Source organism: Oikopleura dioica, chromosome PAR, assembly GCF_907165135.1.
Source record: "Oikopleura dioica chromosome PAR, OKI2018_I68_1.0, whole genome shotgun sequence".
NCBI classification, from domain to species: domain Eukaryota; kingdom Metazoa; phylum Chordata; class Appendicularia; order Copelata; family Oikopleuridae; genus Oikopleura; species Oikopleura dioica.
The window spans coordinates 7,724,565-7,742,150 of NC_137293.1; the positions used below are offsets into that span (position 1 = coordinate 7,724,565).

At 38.8% G+C, this 17,586-nt stretch overlaps 3 protein-coding genes and 3 long non-coding RNA genes across 6 annotated transcripts; all 6 read left to right on the forward strand.

Annotated features, from left to right (window-relative positions):
* The first annotated feature begins 84 nt into the window (after positions 1-84).
* LOC145705564 (uncharacterized) lies at positions 85-615 on the forward strand. The gene is made up of 3 exons (XR_014134609.1): positions 85-239; positions 290-402; positions 525-615. It is a non-coding gene; the product is annotated as an uncharacterized LOC145705564 (long non-coding RNA).
* A 51-nt stretch (positions 616-666) lies between these two features.
* LOC145705143 (uncharacterized) lies at positions 667-1,758 on the forward strand. The gene is made up of 5 exons (XM_081782600.1): positions 667-842; positions 889-991; positions 1,034-1,277; positions 1,351-1,495; positions 1,546-1,758. Exons 3-5 carry the CDS (start codon positions 1,153-1,155, stop codon positions 1,756-1,758), a joined length of 483 nt encoding a protein of 160 aa, XP_081638726.1. The 5' UTR covers positions 667-842; positions 889-991; positions 1,034-1,152.
* A 2,263-nt stretch (positions 1,759-4,021) lies between these two features.
* On the forward strand, positions 4,022-5,621 carry LOC145705147 (uncharacterized). The gene is made up of 2 exons (XM_081782601.1): positions 4,022-4,276; positions 5,466-5,621. Exons 1-2 carry the CDS (start codon positions 4,022-4,024, stop codon positions 5,619-5,621), a joined length of 411 nt encoding a protein of 136 aa, XP_081638727.1.
* Positions 5,622-9,028: 3,407 nt separating this feature from the next.
* On the forward strand, positions 9,029-10,664 carry LOC145705176 (uncharacterized). The gene is made up of 6 exons (XM_081782629.1): positions 9,029-9,035; positions 9,637-9,706; positions 9,751-9,816; positions 9,931-9,966; positions 10,380-10,456; positions 10,546-10,664. Exons 1-6 carry the CDS (start codon positions 9,029-9,031, stop codon positions 10,662-10,664), a joined length of 375 nt encoding a protein of 124 aa, XP_081638755.1.
* A 1,884-nt stretch (positions 10,665-12,548) lies between these two features.
* On the forward strand, positions 12,549-14,308 carry LOC145705828 (uncharacterized). Its single transcript, XR_014134639.1, has 3 exons — positions 12,549-12,771; positions 13,994-14,032; positions 14,136-14,308. It is a non-coding gene; the product is annotated as an uncharacterized LOC145705828 (long non-coding RNA).
* Positions 14,309-15,074: 766 nt separating this feature from the next.
* On the forward strand, positions 15,075-17,045 carry LOC145704461 (uncharacterized). The gene is made up of 3 exons (XR_014134463.1): positions 15,075-15,535; positions 16,136-16,179; positions 16,913-17,045. It is a non-coding gene; the product is annotated as an uncharacterized LOC145704461 (long non-coding RNA).
* Positions 17,046-17,586: the final 541 nt, after the last annotated feature.

The following is a 17,586-nucleotide window of genomic DNA, read 5'->3' on the forward strand; positions in this document are numbered from 1 at the left end:
CAAAAAGATATTCAAATGTCATTTATTCGCCTTTTGACCTTGAGTTACATGTATTTATTGAGACACGTTTTCGAAAAATTTTATTCTGAGTAGAGAATGATTTTATCTATAGATTTATTTCTTTTTCTGGCATTGCTTGATATTTCTAATGCAAGAGCATCTCTTCGAGATGAAAGTATAACTAATGCTGTCCCCGGTGAAAATAAGACATATTCAAATAATATGACAAAGTCGTGCGTGTAAGTCAACTAAAAACTTATCGAAAACCTAACGTTTCGTTCATTTAAAGTGATGAGGATTTATATGACGAGTGCTCGGGCTATTGTCGACTTGATTATTTACAATGCTTATCGGATTGTGACTCGTCTTTATGTCAAAATGAATGCTTGAAAATATTTTCAGGTGATAAGAAATAAATTTTAGATAATTTTAAATATTTATTTTTCATAATTATATGCATAATGATTATTAAAGAAAATAATAATCTTATAATCAGTCTCAATACTCTCAATAATTATTATAAGATTGCACCTCTTTTTGTCCCTGTGGTATTGAGTGCCCCGCTGGCTGCGCTGGATGTGGACATCCAATTTGTAACGATGGCACAGAACCGAGTCCAGTATAAAAAAAATAAAAATCTAATGTTACTTACTGAATAGGCTGATGATCACTTATTGGTCTTATTGTATCAAATAAGTACATCATCCATTCACTCATACATTACCTCTGGCGACGGTTCAACAATTACAAGGCCAACGATAACTGCTCCTGATAATTTTGCTGCCTCAGGCAACCTTTTTGCAGTCATAAGGGATTCTCTTTATGTTTTTGATTCTCGAAAGGTTTATTTATGATAATTTATGATTGTTTTTTTTTTAAATTTTTAAGATTGGAAAGCTTGTTGGTTGTGATTTTTCTCTGCTTTCTGTACAATTAAATTTTAAACATGGATTTTCTGGCGGCTCTCTATCAATTGAGAATGGTGCAAAAGGTTTCATTATATTTAATAATCATTTATATAGAGAAATTTAAGCTTTGATTTGCTTTCCTATTGAGGATTATGCTCTACCAGGCACACCAGTAGATAGAGGATGTGAAATTTTCGACGGGACAACTGTAAAATTGACGAGATCATCTCGTTATACTCATGAAATGGGAAGGCTTGGATTATACGAAGGTGAACCAATAACCGTTGGCGGTAGAAAGCAAGATAGTCATCGTAAAGTAGAAACGTACACCCCAGATGGCTGGAAATCCATAATCCAGGATCACCCAAGGTTATATATTATTTTAAATGATTCATGATCATTTATATTTATATTTTGTATTTTAAATCATACACTTATGTAGAACTATCTACGGTCACACTCTTACTGGTCTTGATAACGGTTCGTTATTATTTGCAGGAGGAAACAACTGGGATACTGAATATGAGACAAAAGAACTTTGGTTGCTCAAAAAAGGAGAGTGGTCACTTCTTGGGTTATTAAAGGCTGTAAGTTTAACCCGAATGAATCTTCAAAAATATTTTTTTGCATTTTTCAGTTTAATTTTGTTGGCTCATCAATAAAAATTGGACCTTATGTTTACGTTGCTTCTGGGAATACTCCGACAAGCCTCGATGGTATCAATATAATATATCCAGTGGAAAGAATCTATGTGAAAGAGGGCCAGCTGATTAACACAGAAATAATTTCGTCGCATCCTGGTAATATTTATCCTGTCTTATATGAAACAACTTCCAACTTTTGCATTTGAAATTTCATTCTTGTGTCATGTTCTCGATATAAATTTCAAGATTTCAATCAAAGACTCATACAAATAAAAATATTCGATTTATTGTCAACAAAAGTCAGTGAAAAATTATTGAATTCATCAAAATCTACGTAGTTATTCCGGCTGGTGCATCATAGAAAATAGTAATAATAAAAGCAAGAAAAACAGTGACCAAAAGCTATTGTCAGATTTAAGCATCCCTACGTCCAGAAATATCATTACCCACTGAAAAACGTGGCCAGTTTTGTTAAATATCGTATTGTTTTGCCGTTTTACTGACAATTTTGATTAAATTATATTTTTGATGTTGTCATACAAACAAAAATCAGTTATTAATTATCGACAGTGACAAATAAATTGAATCAATTACTCTGCTCTACGTAGGTATACGGTACCTGCATTGGTCAACCAAAAGGATGATGGCTGATTTGATGATTGTGCATTTTAGAAAGCTAGAAAAAGAGTGACCAAAAGCTCATGTCAGATCGAAGCATCCCTACGCCCGGAAATATCATTCCCCACTGGAATGCATGGCCAGTTTTGTTTACGATTTTACGCTCGTCTCGATTTGAGGATCAATCGTTCAGGAATGCAGGAATTGTTGTTTTTCCTTTGAAGTCATCAGGCTCATGCGTATTGCCTAAAGATTATAGTAACCGTGCAAAGCGCGTATTCAGCAAGCTAGAAGAAGAATCCCTGAAATGTTTGTATTGGCTTCGAATTTACGGCTTATGGAAGCTTCCGCTAATCTTTAAATCTTCGAAATCATCGAAATTTTCGACATTTTCGCGCTGGAAAATAAATTCTTCATGAATTTCGTTAATTTTTCTTTACCAAAAGTAGTTTCAATAGAAACAAACTGGCATCTAATAAGCAAATATTTCATGGTCAGTTAGAAATTGAGGCATTTCGAGCTTTCAATTTTTCAAATTCGTGATGGTAAGATGTTCATTTGGAGCAAATGGCCGTTCTTTTTTCTCGAAAATCGATGATTGGAAGATCGCATGAGAAAGTCGGTAAAGTTACAGTAAGTTTTATTAGCATTAAAAATCTGCGGGATCGGATTAAGATCGATTGCGAGTTTTTTGGATTCCTGTCGAGGACGTTCTATCTAAACAGATCTAATCCAGAAACTTTTGAGCTGCGAACTTTTTCGTATTCCTCAGTTACCTCTTCAGAGAATAATGAGAATTTGGCCGTTTTTGGCGTTTCTTGCGACAGGCTTTTCAGGCTGGGCTCGGAAACCTGTGAAGAAAATCTGAGTCAGATTCCAAAGAGCTAAAATCGAAAGCCGCGTAGGCTTCGGAAGAAAATCATTTTAATCTTTGATTAAATTCTAGCAAAGCCGCCTCGTGGCTTCGTCTTTAAATAAGCCGCTGCGCGGCTTTTGATTTAAACTTTCAAGAACCTGACTCAGGATATTTACACAGGTTGCCGAGCCCAGTTTTCAGGACCAAATCCAAAAAGAAACGGGTTTTCACCTCAAAACGTTTAAATTTTCACCTTTATTCACTTTTTCTAAGGATTTGCGTCTTCAAATGCTCGTTATTATAGACTTATGCTTTACGCGACTTTTGACGGCCAGACAAAAAGGCTCTTGTTGTTAATAGCCGTTTTTGCGGACTTCGCAAGCTCTACGTTATTTATGTATACGTTTTTTGACTCGAAAATTGCCCTAACAAATTGGATTATTGAAAAACTATGAAACTCGTTTGCAAGACACGTTGTTTGTAATTACGATGAGTATTGCGACAATGCTTGCGACTCGATGATTTGCGAGTATAACTGGTACAGTATTATACCCTTTTTTACAGTATTAGTAATACTGTATTACGCATGTGGAATAAATAAACCAGCGTTGTTTCGGGTCAAACTTAGCCAAAATATACATGTTCACAAAATTGTCGATAGAAAAATCCGAGAAGCCGCTTCGGGTTTCGAGCCAAAAATGATAAAAAAAAATGCCGCGCGAAGCGCGGCTCCTTTATTTGTTTCTCGAAGCGGCTTCTCGGATTTTTCTAGCCGAAAATGAAACCCTAAAATTCATGTTTTAGGATTATTGCTGAGCGACACAGTACTACCTGGCGAACTACAGATCACGATGACGGCAGAACAAAAGAATACGCCGTCGAAATTGACCCCAAAGAAGCGAAAGTGAATGTTAAAACAAATCGGTTTTACAGGAAGGTTTCCACGAAGAAATTCTGAATTGAATAAATTTTCGTTCGCGAAAATTTCGAATTGGATGGCAAATTCAAAATGGATTGCGGGAAATCGAAAAAGTAAAGCGCCAAAAGACGCAGATGGGAAATTCAAAAAGCCGGAAGATGAGCTGCGGAATATTCAGATGCTTGACGGGCGCGAATATCGGAGAATCATCACCATCAACAACCACTTCCCAGGGCCGGTTATTCGAGTCAGAAAGGGAGCAGCCGTCATTGTCAATGTCAGGAACGAAATGCCGATTCAGGCTGCGACCGTTCACTGGCATGGTATTTTGGTAAGCAATTTTTTAAATTAAAAAGCAAGGATTTATTAAGCAAGAAGTAGAAATAATTAATTATTTTTCAGAAATCTAGCAATTCTCTTTTTCATTTTTAATTTCAAATTCGCTCTTGAATTTCGCCGGATCGCGTGGAAATTCAAGTTGTTCTGCATTCGGTTGTACCAGGCCAAATCCGCGTAGACCAGCGACAGAAGTGTAATGAAAAAATTCAGCTTCATGAGTTCCTTTTTTCTCTTGTTTTTAAATAATCAGGTTATTCTTCCTTCTGAGAAGGAATCTTATGAAGCCACTGATTTTTATATGAGCTGACAATGAGTGGCGGATGAGAATATCGCTGTAGTCCCCGTTTTTTTAGTCAAAAATGACTCCCAAATCTATATTATTGTATTTTATATCAGATAAAATAGATCGACACATCGCCTTCTTCACAGTATGAAATACAGTCAGTGCTTCATTTTCCACTCAGCACCATATTTTTTTAACTTCCTAGACGTCATCGTAATCCAAAAAGCACGACTCTCTCTTCATTTGCTGAAATTTTAACTTTCTTATCACTTTTTCCTTCCAAAGGAAAACATAAATTTTAATCCTTATCGGTACATATCGCCAGCCCAAACATCATCATCCATCTTTTACACCGCAGGCGCGGACTCTAAAATTTTGTCACGAAAAATAATATCTTCATAATATGCATCATCTTAGTTTATAAATAATATGAAACAATCATTATCTACCGTTTTTTCTTTTTATGTTTTGAAACTTACGGTATCAAAACGATACTTCCAAGAAACAAGATCGAACAGATCATTTTTTCTAATTTGGATTATTCAAAAATAGTTGACAAAGTGGGACAAAGAACTCGACCTAACAAAAGTGTGACATTATGAAATATTCCTTCTTGAATTGAATCAGCCAGTTTTGTATAAAGTTTTAGTTTCTCGGGTAATTGGCTCATCAACTGAGCACCTGAGCAGCGCGGCAATTCCTCGTAATACCGTTTTCGCCAGTCGTTAATTAGGGTGCCAAGTGAACACCCGCAAATCTCCCGGAACATGACTTGTCACCGACAGGCCAGAATTTTTTCCATTCTTGATCTTGGCGGCTTGGCAGCTGACCAGTTCCATACCAACAGGAATATAATCTAATGTCTCGTTTTAAAATCAAAGATTTTTCAATCATTCAGATGACGAATAATTTCTGGATGGATGGAGCTGCTTTTATCAACCAATGTCCGATTCTCCCGCATCAAAAATTCACATATTCCTGGAAAGCGGAAAATGCCGGTACTTTCTGGTACCACACTCATTCTAGGGCTCTCGAAGATAGCGCGATTATTTGATCCCTAACACGCCGTAATTAAGTTAATGCAAGTTAATACTGTAATTCAGTCCATTAGAGAGCCTTGTACAGTTAGCTAACCAGCGGATGGACGGGATCTTTGGCGGCATCATAATTCACGATCCAAGTGCTTATACACCTGGGATTCCTTTAGGAACGAGTTAGTATTGACAAGTAAAGATTTCGACAAAGAAAGCCCTTTTTCTTATCTAAAATCCGCCAACTTAAAAATTTAATCCTTCCTTAGTAAAATTTTTTTTAATCCTTTTCTCCGACCTCCCCTTTTTTCTTTTGTAAATATACACAGGAAATCTAAAAATCCGGTATTGAAGTCCCCGTTAAATTTAAATTCTTTTAGGACCCATATTTTTAAGCCGACCTACATAGTTGGGGTTAATTATATTTGAATATTTTCTGTAAGAATTTCGCCGAAAAGCGCGATAATCCAATGAGTGCGGCCTACGGTTAGTCGTTTCGTTTGCGTCGCAAAACGGTTATTTATGAAATTTTCAAAGCAGGGGGATTTTACGTAGTGAATCATTAGGATTAGTTTAGAGAAGGCGCGTTACCATTTTTATCCGCATAAAATTTAATGGACTCGTTTCTGAGTCTTATTCGATTGGTTTCAGACAAACTCGCTGGACATTGTCACCTCTAATCCTTTCGGAAAATCAGGTAATTTTGAAATTAAAATTTTGAAACAAGAAATCAAGCGTGAAGTGAAATTAAAACTCGATAAACCACTTGATATAGAGCGGACACGAAATTTTCAGGAACTGGCATGGCTCACTGTAATCACGCGGAGGAGAGCTTTACAAAGGGCGTCAAAGTTAGCAGCTTGTGTATGGAAACCGGTTCGCTCTCTATTTTCTAAAGCGGCATTGGCGCGTTTTTGATGTCAATAAAAAACGTAACCGGCGAAAGACTCGATCTTGGTAAACGGTCACGGGCAGTGGCGAAACCCAGAAAACTACTCTGAAGCGTCGTCATCGATTTTAGAGACCTACGAAGGGCGCGGTTGGTCACTTCTTGCGCACGTCTACTCGCGCGAGATTGATGATTTCTTATCTCAATCACCAGACACCTTATAATTTGCGACTTTATCTCATTCCGTAGTCGGCCGAATAGACTGGCCAGACTGATAAATTTCGGTAACTGATGGGCGTTGAATTCTTACAAATTACTTTCTAATAAGAAAATAAATGTAGCAATAGATCTTGCTGTTACACCAAAATCTATTAGTATAAGGTCTTGGTGTAACAACAAGATAAAAACGTAACTATGAACTATTCTAAAACTCTAGCACTTATTACTCTATTGCAGATGCATTAGCTGCCAAATAGGATAAAGGATGTTCTTCCACTTTGTTTTACCAAAAGCTCAGCTGCTGTCTGGTTTAAAATAGCTTGTAAGATGCTCAAATTAACGGTATTTAACGGTTATTCCATTTTGTTTCAAATATAGTAGAACTGTAAACAAATCAATTTCAAGGACCCACCATTGAGAAATGGATAGAGACAGATTCGTCTCTTTTTCTTTTAAAGCAACCGCGCTTGAGTGCCAGAAACGGAGCCGACGATTCTGGTACACGTGATACATGGCGGGTTCGAGTTTCCGATCAAATTTTATCGCCACGACAGACAGAAATTCACCGTTGTCGAAACTGATGGAGGAACGGGACGACATCGAGTTTCCTTGCTCGTACGCTGATTCAGGCGAAATTGACAGGCGGGTGATTAAGCTAGACATGCAAGGAAGGTACGCATTTGTGACTCGTACCGGATAATTGCGTGGTTTTTCTAAATGAAAGACATTTATACTTCCTTGGGAAAGGAACGATCCAAATTTGAAAAAATGATCGATCATGATTTTTTCTTTTCTCAGGGGGAACTGGAAAGGTACTGTTTAATTTTGTATTTGGGTGTATGTGAAAAAAGGAACACTCGGTGAGTCCCAGATAAGGAGAGCTAGAAGAGGTTCAAGTGGATGATATCGTTATCGGCATAGGCGAAACTTACGTCATTTGTCTCCCTGCTACCTGGAGTCGAGTTCCTTAAAATAATTTTAAGGCCCTCCAAGAGCTCTTAAAAATTCGTACAGTAGCTTTATATAGTTGGAGATCTCAACATCGTAATCTTAAGTCGATGCATTCTAAAACGATCTGACTGTCAGATTTTGTGTTATCGCTCTTGTAATATCGAAATAAGGAACTTATGACAAAGTGGTGACTTATATCTACGAGCAGAGCTGATGGTCGAGTGCAAAGGAAAAAGATCGAAAAGAGACGAATTTATGGATGTAATCGTCTCTTTTCGAACTTTTGAAAAGGCTACCAATGCAAGGCAGGAAGGGTGAGCGTCCGTTTGATTCGCGGCGCATATGCTGATTAGACAGGAAAAAAGTGCTGGCGCTGATAAGAGCATGGAAAGCGTGGAAGCAGACTGTAAACATATACTTTCCATAAATTACAAGTTGGTGATAAGCGTTATCACGTTCAGAAGAATGGAAATCCAGCTCGTTACGAACCATTCCTAGGTGGAATTCATCGACTGAGATTTGCATATTTGGAACGTAGAATTTAAGAGCAAGAGGAAGTCTTTTTTATGTCTTCGAAGGAAAAATGCTTTTTCAAAAAATATGGCATTTGCCAGAATCTTACTGAGCCGTGGAAATCGATGTTGTAAAATCGCTGTTCTGTGTTTTGCTCACCCGAAATAGTTGAGGTGCCGTTTGCGGATATCGTGATCAGAAGAAGTTCCGCCACAGAAGTGATCAGACCCCACCACAGGGTCGTGACACCACTTACTGAAGTCAAGCTCAGTTTTCACGAAAATCTCGACATCGAATGCGACAATCGTAAAAAATGCCTGTCGCAATACTCAGGGCTTCACTTGTGAAACTGTCAAAAGCGTCCACTTGACGAGATTTGTACCGATTTGCGGCCCTGCGTTACGCTCAACTGTCCGTGGGGACGATATCCGCGACTGGCCAAGGGTTGAACCTAACTCTAATGAAATTAATTAGTAGCGTTTTCCGTCGAACAGGTTTCAACTCATTTTGAAGATAAAGCTAATAAGTACAAGTATCACACTTGTAAAACGATCGACTCGCTGAGAAGGATCGTGCTCAACTTGTTAAAAATCAAGTTTCATTTTTTCCGAACTCAGATCCTTCAATAATCATTGAACATGAAAAAGGACACGTCGTCCAACAGCTTCCCACGTCGAGGAACCCGGAAATGAGCTCACTTAGCTGCCGCTCTTATCTTACATAAGTTCATCTCCGAAAACTCTCGCACCCCTTTGTCACCGCTCTCAAAATGTATGTTCCCAAAGTTTTTTTTCTGTTTATTATGCGTGGCGAAAGATATTAACACTAAGTAAAAAATACGACTTACTCTTCCAAAAAATGAGAGGTGCTCCTCGAGTTCGCGAGAGTTTTCGCTGTCACGTGACAATTCGCAATTAACTTGACGGCTTCCGGAGTCCAAATCAAAGACATATTCGCCGCACAAGGATGAACGAATCGATCATTTGCTGAATGTTACATTCAATTTCGCAGTTGGCTCGAGCATCAACAACATCAAATTCAAATATCCGGGAAATTGGCTCATCAATAAAAAATATTTAATCAGGCAATTCTGGACTCGGCAACCTGTGTAAAAACCTGTGGCAGGGTCTGAAAGTCGTATAGATTTGATTGGGATGCTGATTTCGCGAAGCCGCTTTGCGGCTTCGTTTTTAAAAAAGCCGCGTAGCGGCTTTTCATCAAACATCTTTTAGACCCTTACTCAGGTTTTCTGCTCAGGTTGTCGAGCTCAGAAGCTACTAGATCAAATTCAAATAGAACATGCATACTTTTATGATCTCATAAGATCCGCTATCTTTTAAGATAAGAGAGCTAGCCTGTCTTAGCCTTGACACGATAACAGTACTTTCCGAGAGGACGTCTTTACAAGGCCACGTATACATAATCTCCTTTCCTACTTGTCGATATCTGCGGCAAAGAGTTCATAGATGGAGCCAAAATAAAGAACAGACCGCTGTACGAAGGCTCAAAATATCTCGAAGAGTGCCAATTTTCGAGGTGAAAAGAACCGACCGCTAGAATTTTGTCTCACCACAATTTAGTTTGTACGACGTTCCGACTGAAGGCGCAGAGTGCACTCAAGTTATTCACGTCAAAAAGGACCAAATTCTGGTGCCGCATCTAATTTTCAAATCCGACAGATCTAATTTAGATCTTGTTGATTTCTTGTTCAAAATGTTAAAATTTATGTAAAAAAAACTTTATCGACATCAGTTTCGAAGAGTTGAAATACGATTTGTTGGAGCCGAAAATCCACGGTGAGAAAAAAATGTCAGGGTTCAACAACCTGTCTAAAAACCTGAGTCAGGGTCCTGAAAATGCTTTTAAGGCGCCGCGAAGCTCTTTCAGGACCCTGACTCAGGTTTTAACACATGTTGTTGACCTGTATTAAATACTATTATCTGGTCTGAAAACCTGTCTAAAAACCTGAGTCAGGATCCAGAAATTGCTTTTAAGAAGCCGCGAAGCTCTTTCAGGACCCTGACTCAGGTTTTTAGACAGGTTATCAGGCTAGAACAAAGTACTCTTAAAATAAGTACTGTTAATTCTAATTCTGCTTGTCGTAAGATTAGAAATATGGCTTTAAAAATTAGAGGTCAGCATGTTAAGGGCGGTATTTGATAAAATAAAAATTGGTGAAAAAAAAGACTCAACCTTTTTCGGTTTCTAGCGCGGACCGACGAAGGCTGATGTGGACTTATCACACTGCGCACCTGCATGGGCACGACATGTTTCTCATCGATATGGGTAAGTTTGAAGCCGCATTGTTGAAATATCCGTCCGCTGAGGGTTAATATCGCCGCAAGAAGTCGCAATGCCCTTGTTTGCTTTTTTAGGTTTTCCAGAGACGTACAAAAACGGCTCAATCAAATCGATGAGTAAATTCCTCAAGGACTTGGCTCAGCTGTTTGATATTCTAGTGCTTGTAGTTGAAGCGACAGAAATTTCCCTTTGAAAAGCAAAAAAATTCTTTCGTAATCGAATTCTCGATTTTATGCATTTTTTCACTACATAAAAGCATTGTTTTAGAAACTGCTAAAAGGAACAATGTACTGTCAATGTCATGGCATACAGCTCAGACAGCTCAGCTGGTTCGCGAAATCTCTAAACAGTAAATTTGCATAGCTTTTTGTCAGTCTGAGACCGCTATTTCGGCGAAAAGACGAATGTTTTCCCTTTGTTTTAAAAAGGTCTTTTTTTTAAGTTTTAACAGAATCAAGAGAACAGATGATGTTTTCAAAACACTTTCTTTTGTAATTTTACTCTAAATTGTCGTTGTTTCACGAAATCTAATGCGCCGGCAACGAGACAAATTTTATCATAAATAATTATGACGTAGATGTAGATATATTTATATTTAAAAACGTAGAATATAAGGCTTATAATTCGAAGAAGTCAGTAAATTCCTTGAAAACTTAACATATCAACTAACACGTACTGAGCCAACTGCAAGTGCGATAACCCTGCATGTACAATGCACCAGGAAACGATTCAAGTTCTTGAATGAAGATCCGCGGATCTGTTTTAAATTCATGTTCTTCTTTGAACTCAAACGCTTCTTCAAACTCAGAGCTACTAGAAAAGGCTCTAAAGACATTCATTCAAAATGGGTTTACATAAGACAGGCCTCGGCAACCTGTGTAGAAAACCTGAGTCAGGCTTTGAAACAGCATTAATGAAAAGCCGCGTAGCGGCCTTTTTGAAAACGAAGACGCGAAGCGGCTTCGCAAATAAATCATTGCGGCTTTTCATTTATGCTTTTTTAAAGCCTGACTCAGGTTTTCCACACAGGTTTCCGAGCATATACTTTCAAGAAGCCCAAAACTTCGTCTCAATGTAGCTTTTTTATGCTTGAATAAGCAAAACAGTTACGAAAAAAATGCTTCGTCTTGTTAGCAGTGCTGCTATTTATTTATCGCGCACATCCCCCGCACTGCCCATTTCGTTCTAAATGCGCGTAAAGTGAACTAACAAATTGCGACTTTCAATTTCCGCGCCGCACTGCGCTCACGTGCCATTCTAGTGCTCTAAGATCGATATCTTGTTTTCGCAACGAAATTTAGAGAGGCATTTTATATTAGAAAATCAAAAATGTCAGCTATTTTGTTCGATTTGGGGCTGGGAGACTGTTTTTATGTAAAAAATGCAGCTCCTCCCTTTCGACCCGCCAATTTTTTTCTAAAAAAGAAATCGTGAAAAAAGTGGAAAGAAGAAAAAATAGCGAAACGGGCGAATTTCGACAGGCCAATTCAGGAATGAGTTTCTGAGAGGACTGATTACTATACAAAGAAGAAACATAAGCTTCCCAGAAGTTGAAAAAGGGGGCAGCTTAAAATTCTTTAAAGAGGCGTTTAGACTGTTTTTGAAACAGACAGTTTGACTTTTAGCATTTTACCCTAGCCATAAGGTGATCTCTTTGCACCAAGGTTTCTTCATTTGACTATTACTCACGTTTGATGAACGCCAAGTTCATAATTAGACTGGGAGAGAGTCAAAGGTCTTTCGCGGAGGGTTGAAATTAGTTCTGAATATAATCTTCTAAGAAAAAATTACAGGATAGCCTTAAAATAACAGTGTTTTGACAGCCAAAAGGCTTGATGAAAGAGGAAAAAATTCGATGAACAAGTTGAAGTCTAAACCGGTTTTTCCAGATAAAAATGGATGAAAAAGCGCTGCTTCGTTATCATTGAATGATTACGGTAACTTCAGTGGCCTCAGTGGTTTCAAAAATGGTGTAATTGAAATTACGCGATGGTACTAAGATAAAATAAAGTCAAAAATTTGCATAATTTTTTTTCGTTTTTCCTTGATTTTTGGACCGTTTTATTATAAACAACTTCTGTAAGAAGGGAGAACACGTGCTCTTCGCATATCAACCATTAGCGCTCGGTGAATAATCGGACAGCTGGGAAGCGCTCTGAGCAGTTAGTCAAATCCCCGAAACTCAAATCAGAAGAACACGATTCTGCTTCCTGCTCAAGGTTACGCGATCGTGCGCTTCAAAGCCACAAATCCTGGCTGGTGGCCTCTCCACTGCCACAACGCGCTCCACAATATGGAAGGTATCAAATTCAATTCATCTGTACTCCTGACCGCCAATTCGTTCCTCTAATCGATTCTTCCGCGCTCGATTAATCTTCAATTCGTATTTACTGTAGGAAGCAGATTTATCTAAATGATGTTGTTTTATGCATCAGAAATCTGATCGACTTAGCATTAATCTGTTGACATCAAGAAACCAGACAAATCAATAGAACACAGACTTCTAATAATAGAAGAAAATCTCGCCAAGCTTGTCGACAAAACATCGTCATTGCTTGCCTAACTTGGGCCATGGGAGATCGTTGATAAAAATATGAGAACCAAGAAAACGAAGTACATTTTCGGAGGACCAATAAGCTTGCTGTATTTGGCCTACCGGCCAATCAAAACGCAGAGACGTAAAATCACTTCCTTTTCTTGGATCTGCCCCTCTTTTGAACCTTTCTTGAATCTCTGACTTTAGAATGTTCTTATAACGACTACCCTCTCTAGAATTTCTGAAAAACCAACGCACGCTCCATTTATTAAGCCCTTTCAAATCCCCCCTTTTGAAAGAAATCCCTTTTTTGAAAATCCGAAAACAAGTTCCGCCCGTTCTATTTTCTCTCAAAAAAGTGCCCCCTTTTGCCAAAACCAGCAATTTCTGTAAATCCGGGAAAGATGTCTCGGGCCGAAAAAAAGATGTCAGGGCGGTGATTTTTTACTTTCACGTTTTAACGCGTGAGAAAAATTCCTAACACCCGTAAAATCGCGTAACATTTTCTCTCTCTTTTGGAAATTCATCAAATCGTTAGCTTGTAGATATGTGGGCTCAACAGCCTTTGGAGAAAACCTGAGTCAGGTTGTGAGTAGCTAGAATGAAAAGCCGCGTAGCGGCTTTTTTAAAAACGAAGCCGCAAAGCGGCTTCGCAAGTCAATTATTTTTCTCTATTTTTAAATGATTCCAAAGCCGCTTCGCGGCTTCGTTTTTAAAAAAGCCGCTACGCGGCTTTTCATTTTACCTGTTCAGAACCCGAGTCAGTTATTCTTCATAGGTTGTTTTGCTCAGAATTTTGGACGAGCGGAGGGTTACGTAAATGTTAAGATGGATGGGTAATTATAGCAATTAGCGAGATCAGTCTTGAACACTTGATTGGACTCTAATGAACAATTTATGAAAATAAGGCGGTTCAGGAGTTCAGGTTCATGACTCATGACACGGAAACGAAGCTAGAACTTCTTTTTCTCATTATTTTATTTCAGGGATGATGCTCTTATTTCACGTAGAAGATGAAGAAAACGGTAAGAACTAAATTCACATTATGTACATAACAAAGAGTATTTGGCTGGTAGTTTTGACATCAACTCCCTCATTAACCCGATTACCCGTTTCTTTATTTTTCAGGGCGACCGCTGACAACAATCCCACGTGGTCTGCCTCAATGCTCGCCCCAAAGTTTGGAGCTAAACGAAGCGGAATACTCTTGGGAAATCGAACCAAATTTGAAAAATATTTAATTACACCTGCTCAGACTTACTTCAACTAATAAACTCTCAACTCAACCTAACGACCATAAAACATCCTCTAACAAGAGAATAATTCACACTGGGGACCTTCTTCCTTTTCGCTCAGAGGGTTGAAAAAGAAGGAGAGGAAAAAAACAACCATCGAAGTGGAAAAAAATGGTATAAAAAAGGAATCAACGGGTTCATTTTTGGGAAAAAATAGTGAAACGAAGGGGGGTTAAATGGCTAATTAAGAACCAACCGGGAAAATCAACCGCAAAACTAGGTTCGGCGACGTTTTTGCAATGATAAAGAATTAAGATTTTCAAAAGGAAATGCGTCATCTTCGCAAAAGTTTTAATAAATTTTAACTGCCCCCCTTCTCGATCTTTCCATCAGTAAATCTGGGAAGAAAGACGGACACGCCGGGTACGGAGTCCGGATTTGGATCACAATCGAGACGCAAGGGGATCCCACGAGTGTCCGCAGTATTAGATTTATTGAGATTATTAACCGTCTAAAAAGGTTCCCTGGAATCGGCAACCTGTTTGAAAAAACTGAGTGAGGATCTGAAAGAGCTAAAATGAAAAGCCGCGTAGCAGCTTTTTTTTCAAAACGAAGCCGCGAAGCGGCTTCGCAACATGACCATTAAAATCAAATTTTTAAATTCTGTCTTTAAAAAAGCTGCTACGCGGCTTTTCAGTTTAGCTTTCTCAGACCCTGAGTGAGATTTTCTACACATGCTGAGTTCTTGTCAAGAGAGCTAGAAAGTCGTCTTTTGTAGACAAAAACTTTCAAGAGAAAGAGTCGACCAAAAAAGTGAATCCGCGCTAAGTCTTGATTTCCTTTCCATTCTGAGCGGCAACAAAAAAGAGATGCAAATGCTGCCAATTACGCGCGGACTGAGCGCTGCTGAAGATTAGCGATTATCGAACTGCTTCCCGAAAAAAGTGATGTCGAGAGAAAATGATGAGGAGAAGATGAATGGGCCGCTAACGATAAATCAGCTCGTTTTGGCTTCCGCGGGAATAAGTCTTTTAGGGTTTTCGCGGCTTCGAATTTTGCTTTGAAAAATGACGCGGGATAGAAGTGATGATGCGATAAGTTCATAAAATTCAAGAGCGCGAGCGTCTTATCACCTAAGAGGGCTGGATATTTAGAAAAATGAACTCAGCTTCCTCAGCTTTTTTTTCTTTCATAAATCATAAAAATAAATTTGCAACGTTTCCAAAAAGCAATAATTCGAAGCCATTTTGAAGTGGTTGTCGTTCTGGTTTTGCTGTGGCTGTGGCGGATCAAGTAAGTCGTGGAAGTGACCTAATCCCGTTTCTCTTTAACCGGTACTTTTGTTCGTTTTCTTGCAAGTTAATTCACCAATTTGGCAGCCTATCGAATCATCTTTCGTAATCTACTTAACCAGCAGGCACCCACAGGTCATCAATATTGTCACAAGCAGCCCCCCACCAGTCAAACAAATTAGTGACTGGATTTTGCAGAAAAAAAGAACCACGTTTTTAACAGACGGGAGCACCTTAAACTGCATTTGTCAACCTTTGAAGAAAATCTGAGTCAAGTTCTGAAGATCTAAAATGAAAAGCCGCGTAGCGGCTTTTTAAAAAAGGAAGCCGCAAAGCGGCTTCGCCATAATTGTAGTTTTAATTGAGATTGGGATTTTGCGAAGCCGCTTCGCGGCTTTGTCTCTAAAAAGCCGCTGCGCGGCTTTTCATTTTAGCTCTTTGGTACCTGACTCAAGTTTTCAACACAGGTTACCGAGCCAAAACCTTAAAAACGTTTTTATCTGCATCCTAAAGTTCATTTCTTGTCGTCAGTTTTTGAATATTTCAAGCGAAAGGAACGATTTTCCGAATCACCTCTGCCCTTTTTAAAACGTAAATTCAGGAGGCGGATGAAAGAAGAACTCCCTGCTGAGAATATTGCGTTAGGTAGGTGACCTTAAAGTTTCCATTCCAAGAGTTGGAATTATACAAATTTTCAAAAATACAGATGGCCGTTTTTTTTTCTTTTTTGAGAAATTCGATTTTGACAGCTTTCAAAAAGGAGCTCCGGCTTGACGCAAACTTTCTCGTCATCGGTTGAAGCTCGTTTGACGTTGTTTGATCCGTCCAGTTAGGGTCAAATTCTTGACAATTACCGACGGTGAACATCGGGACAGGCATTAGACAATCCGAAAATGACATACCTATAATGGGTGGAAAGTAAAACTCAACAAGTGCTTTTCCAACGAGCAGATAACGGCGTAAATCGTTAGTGCCAGGCTTTTGACACTGTTGTTTCTCACCTACTAATTTGACGAGGGCAAAAACATTAGCTGTCTGGAATTTCTCAAGAAAATGAAGAAGGAGGTCGCTCTGGGCTCGGTAACCTATGAAGAGAACCTGAGTCAGGATCTGAATAGTCTAAAATGAAAAGCCGCAAAGCGGCTTTTTAATCAACAAAGCCGCGAAGCGGCTTTGGAAGATAACCATTTGATCTTTGGCGAAGCCGCTTCGCGGCTTTAGTTTAAAAAAAGCCGCGGCTTTTCATTTTAGACTATTCAGGTCCTGACTCAGGTTTTCTTCATACGTTTCTGAAGACAGGGTCGCTATTTTTGAAGAAATAAGTTCTTTCGTTCAATATCCGTCATAATGAGGAGCTCCTGATGAAATTTTTTTTCAGATGCGACTGTAGTTGACGACTGTAACGATGGAACGCCCATGATCTCACCCGAACCTCGATCTTCTATCATATCTCGTGAACGTGCGATTTATAAGTTTCCAGCGTTAAAATTATCTAATCCTCTTTAGCGACGATAAGCGCTGGTGGAAGGAAACTTAGGAACCAGGGCTCATTCTGTTTTTATTCATATCAGTTCAACTTCATGAATCCTAATTAGAGATACTGCATAAACAAAAACGAGATAAGGGAGAAAAAGAGCCCTTGAAAGTAAAGATCCATTCGCGCTCATTGAAGATCTCCACTCGCTGGACTCAATGAGTAATTGTATGTCGTCCTTTTTTCGTTTTATATAATATGACGCATATTATAATCTTCATTTTGATATTGTTCAGCAGACCGTAGACTCTTCGGAAGAATAATTCTTGTGCTTTGAAATGTTGAGCGTGTACGCCCAAACAAGGAAATATTATGACGGTGGATGAAAATTTATTTCAGTCGAAAAACGCAACAGTTTGGGGTCGCTGGCGCATCCACGGCTGTCAAACGTGTCCACGATTCAAGAAGGGCGTCGCCACTCGGAAACTCCCGTCCCGGCTGTTTCGAAAAAACGATTTTTGGAATGGACTCAGCTTTTCAATCTTTTTCAAACAAATATTTTTTCAAAAAATCATCGA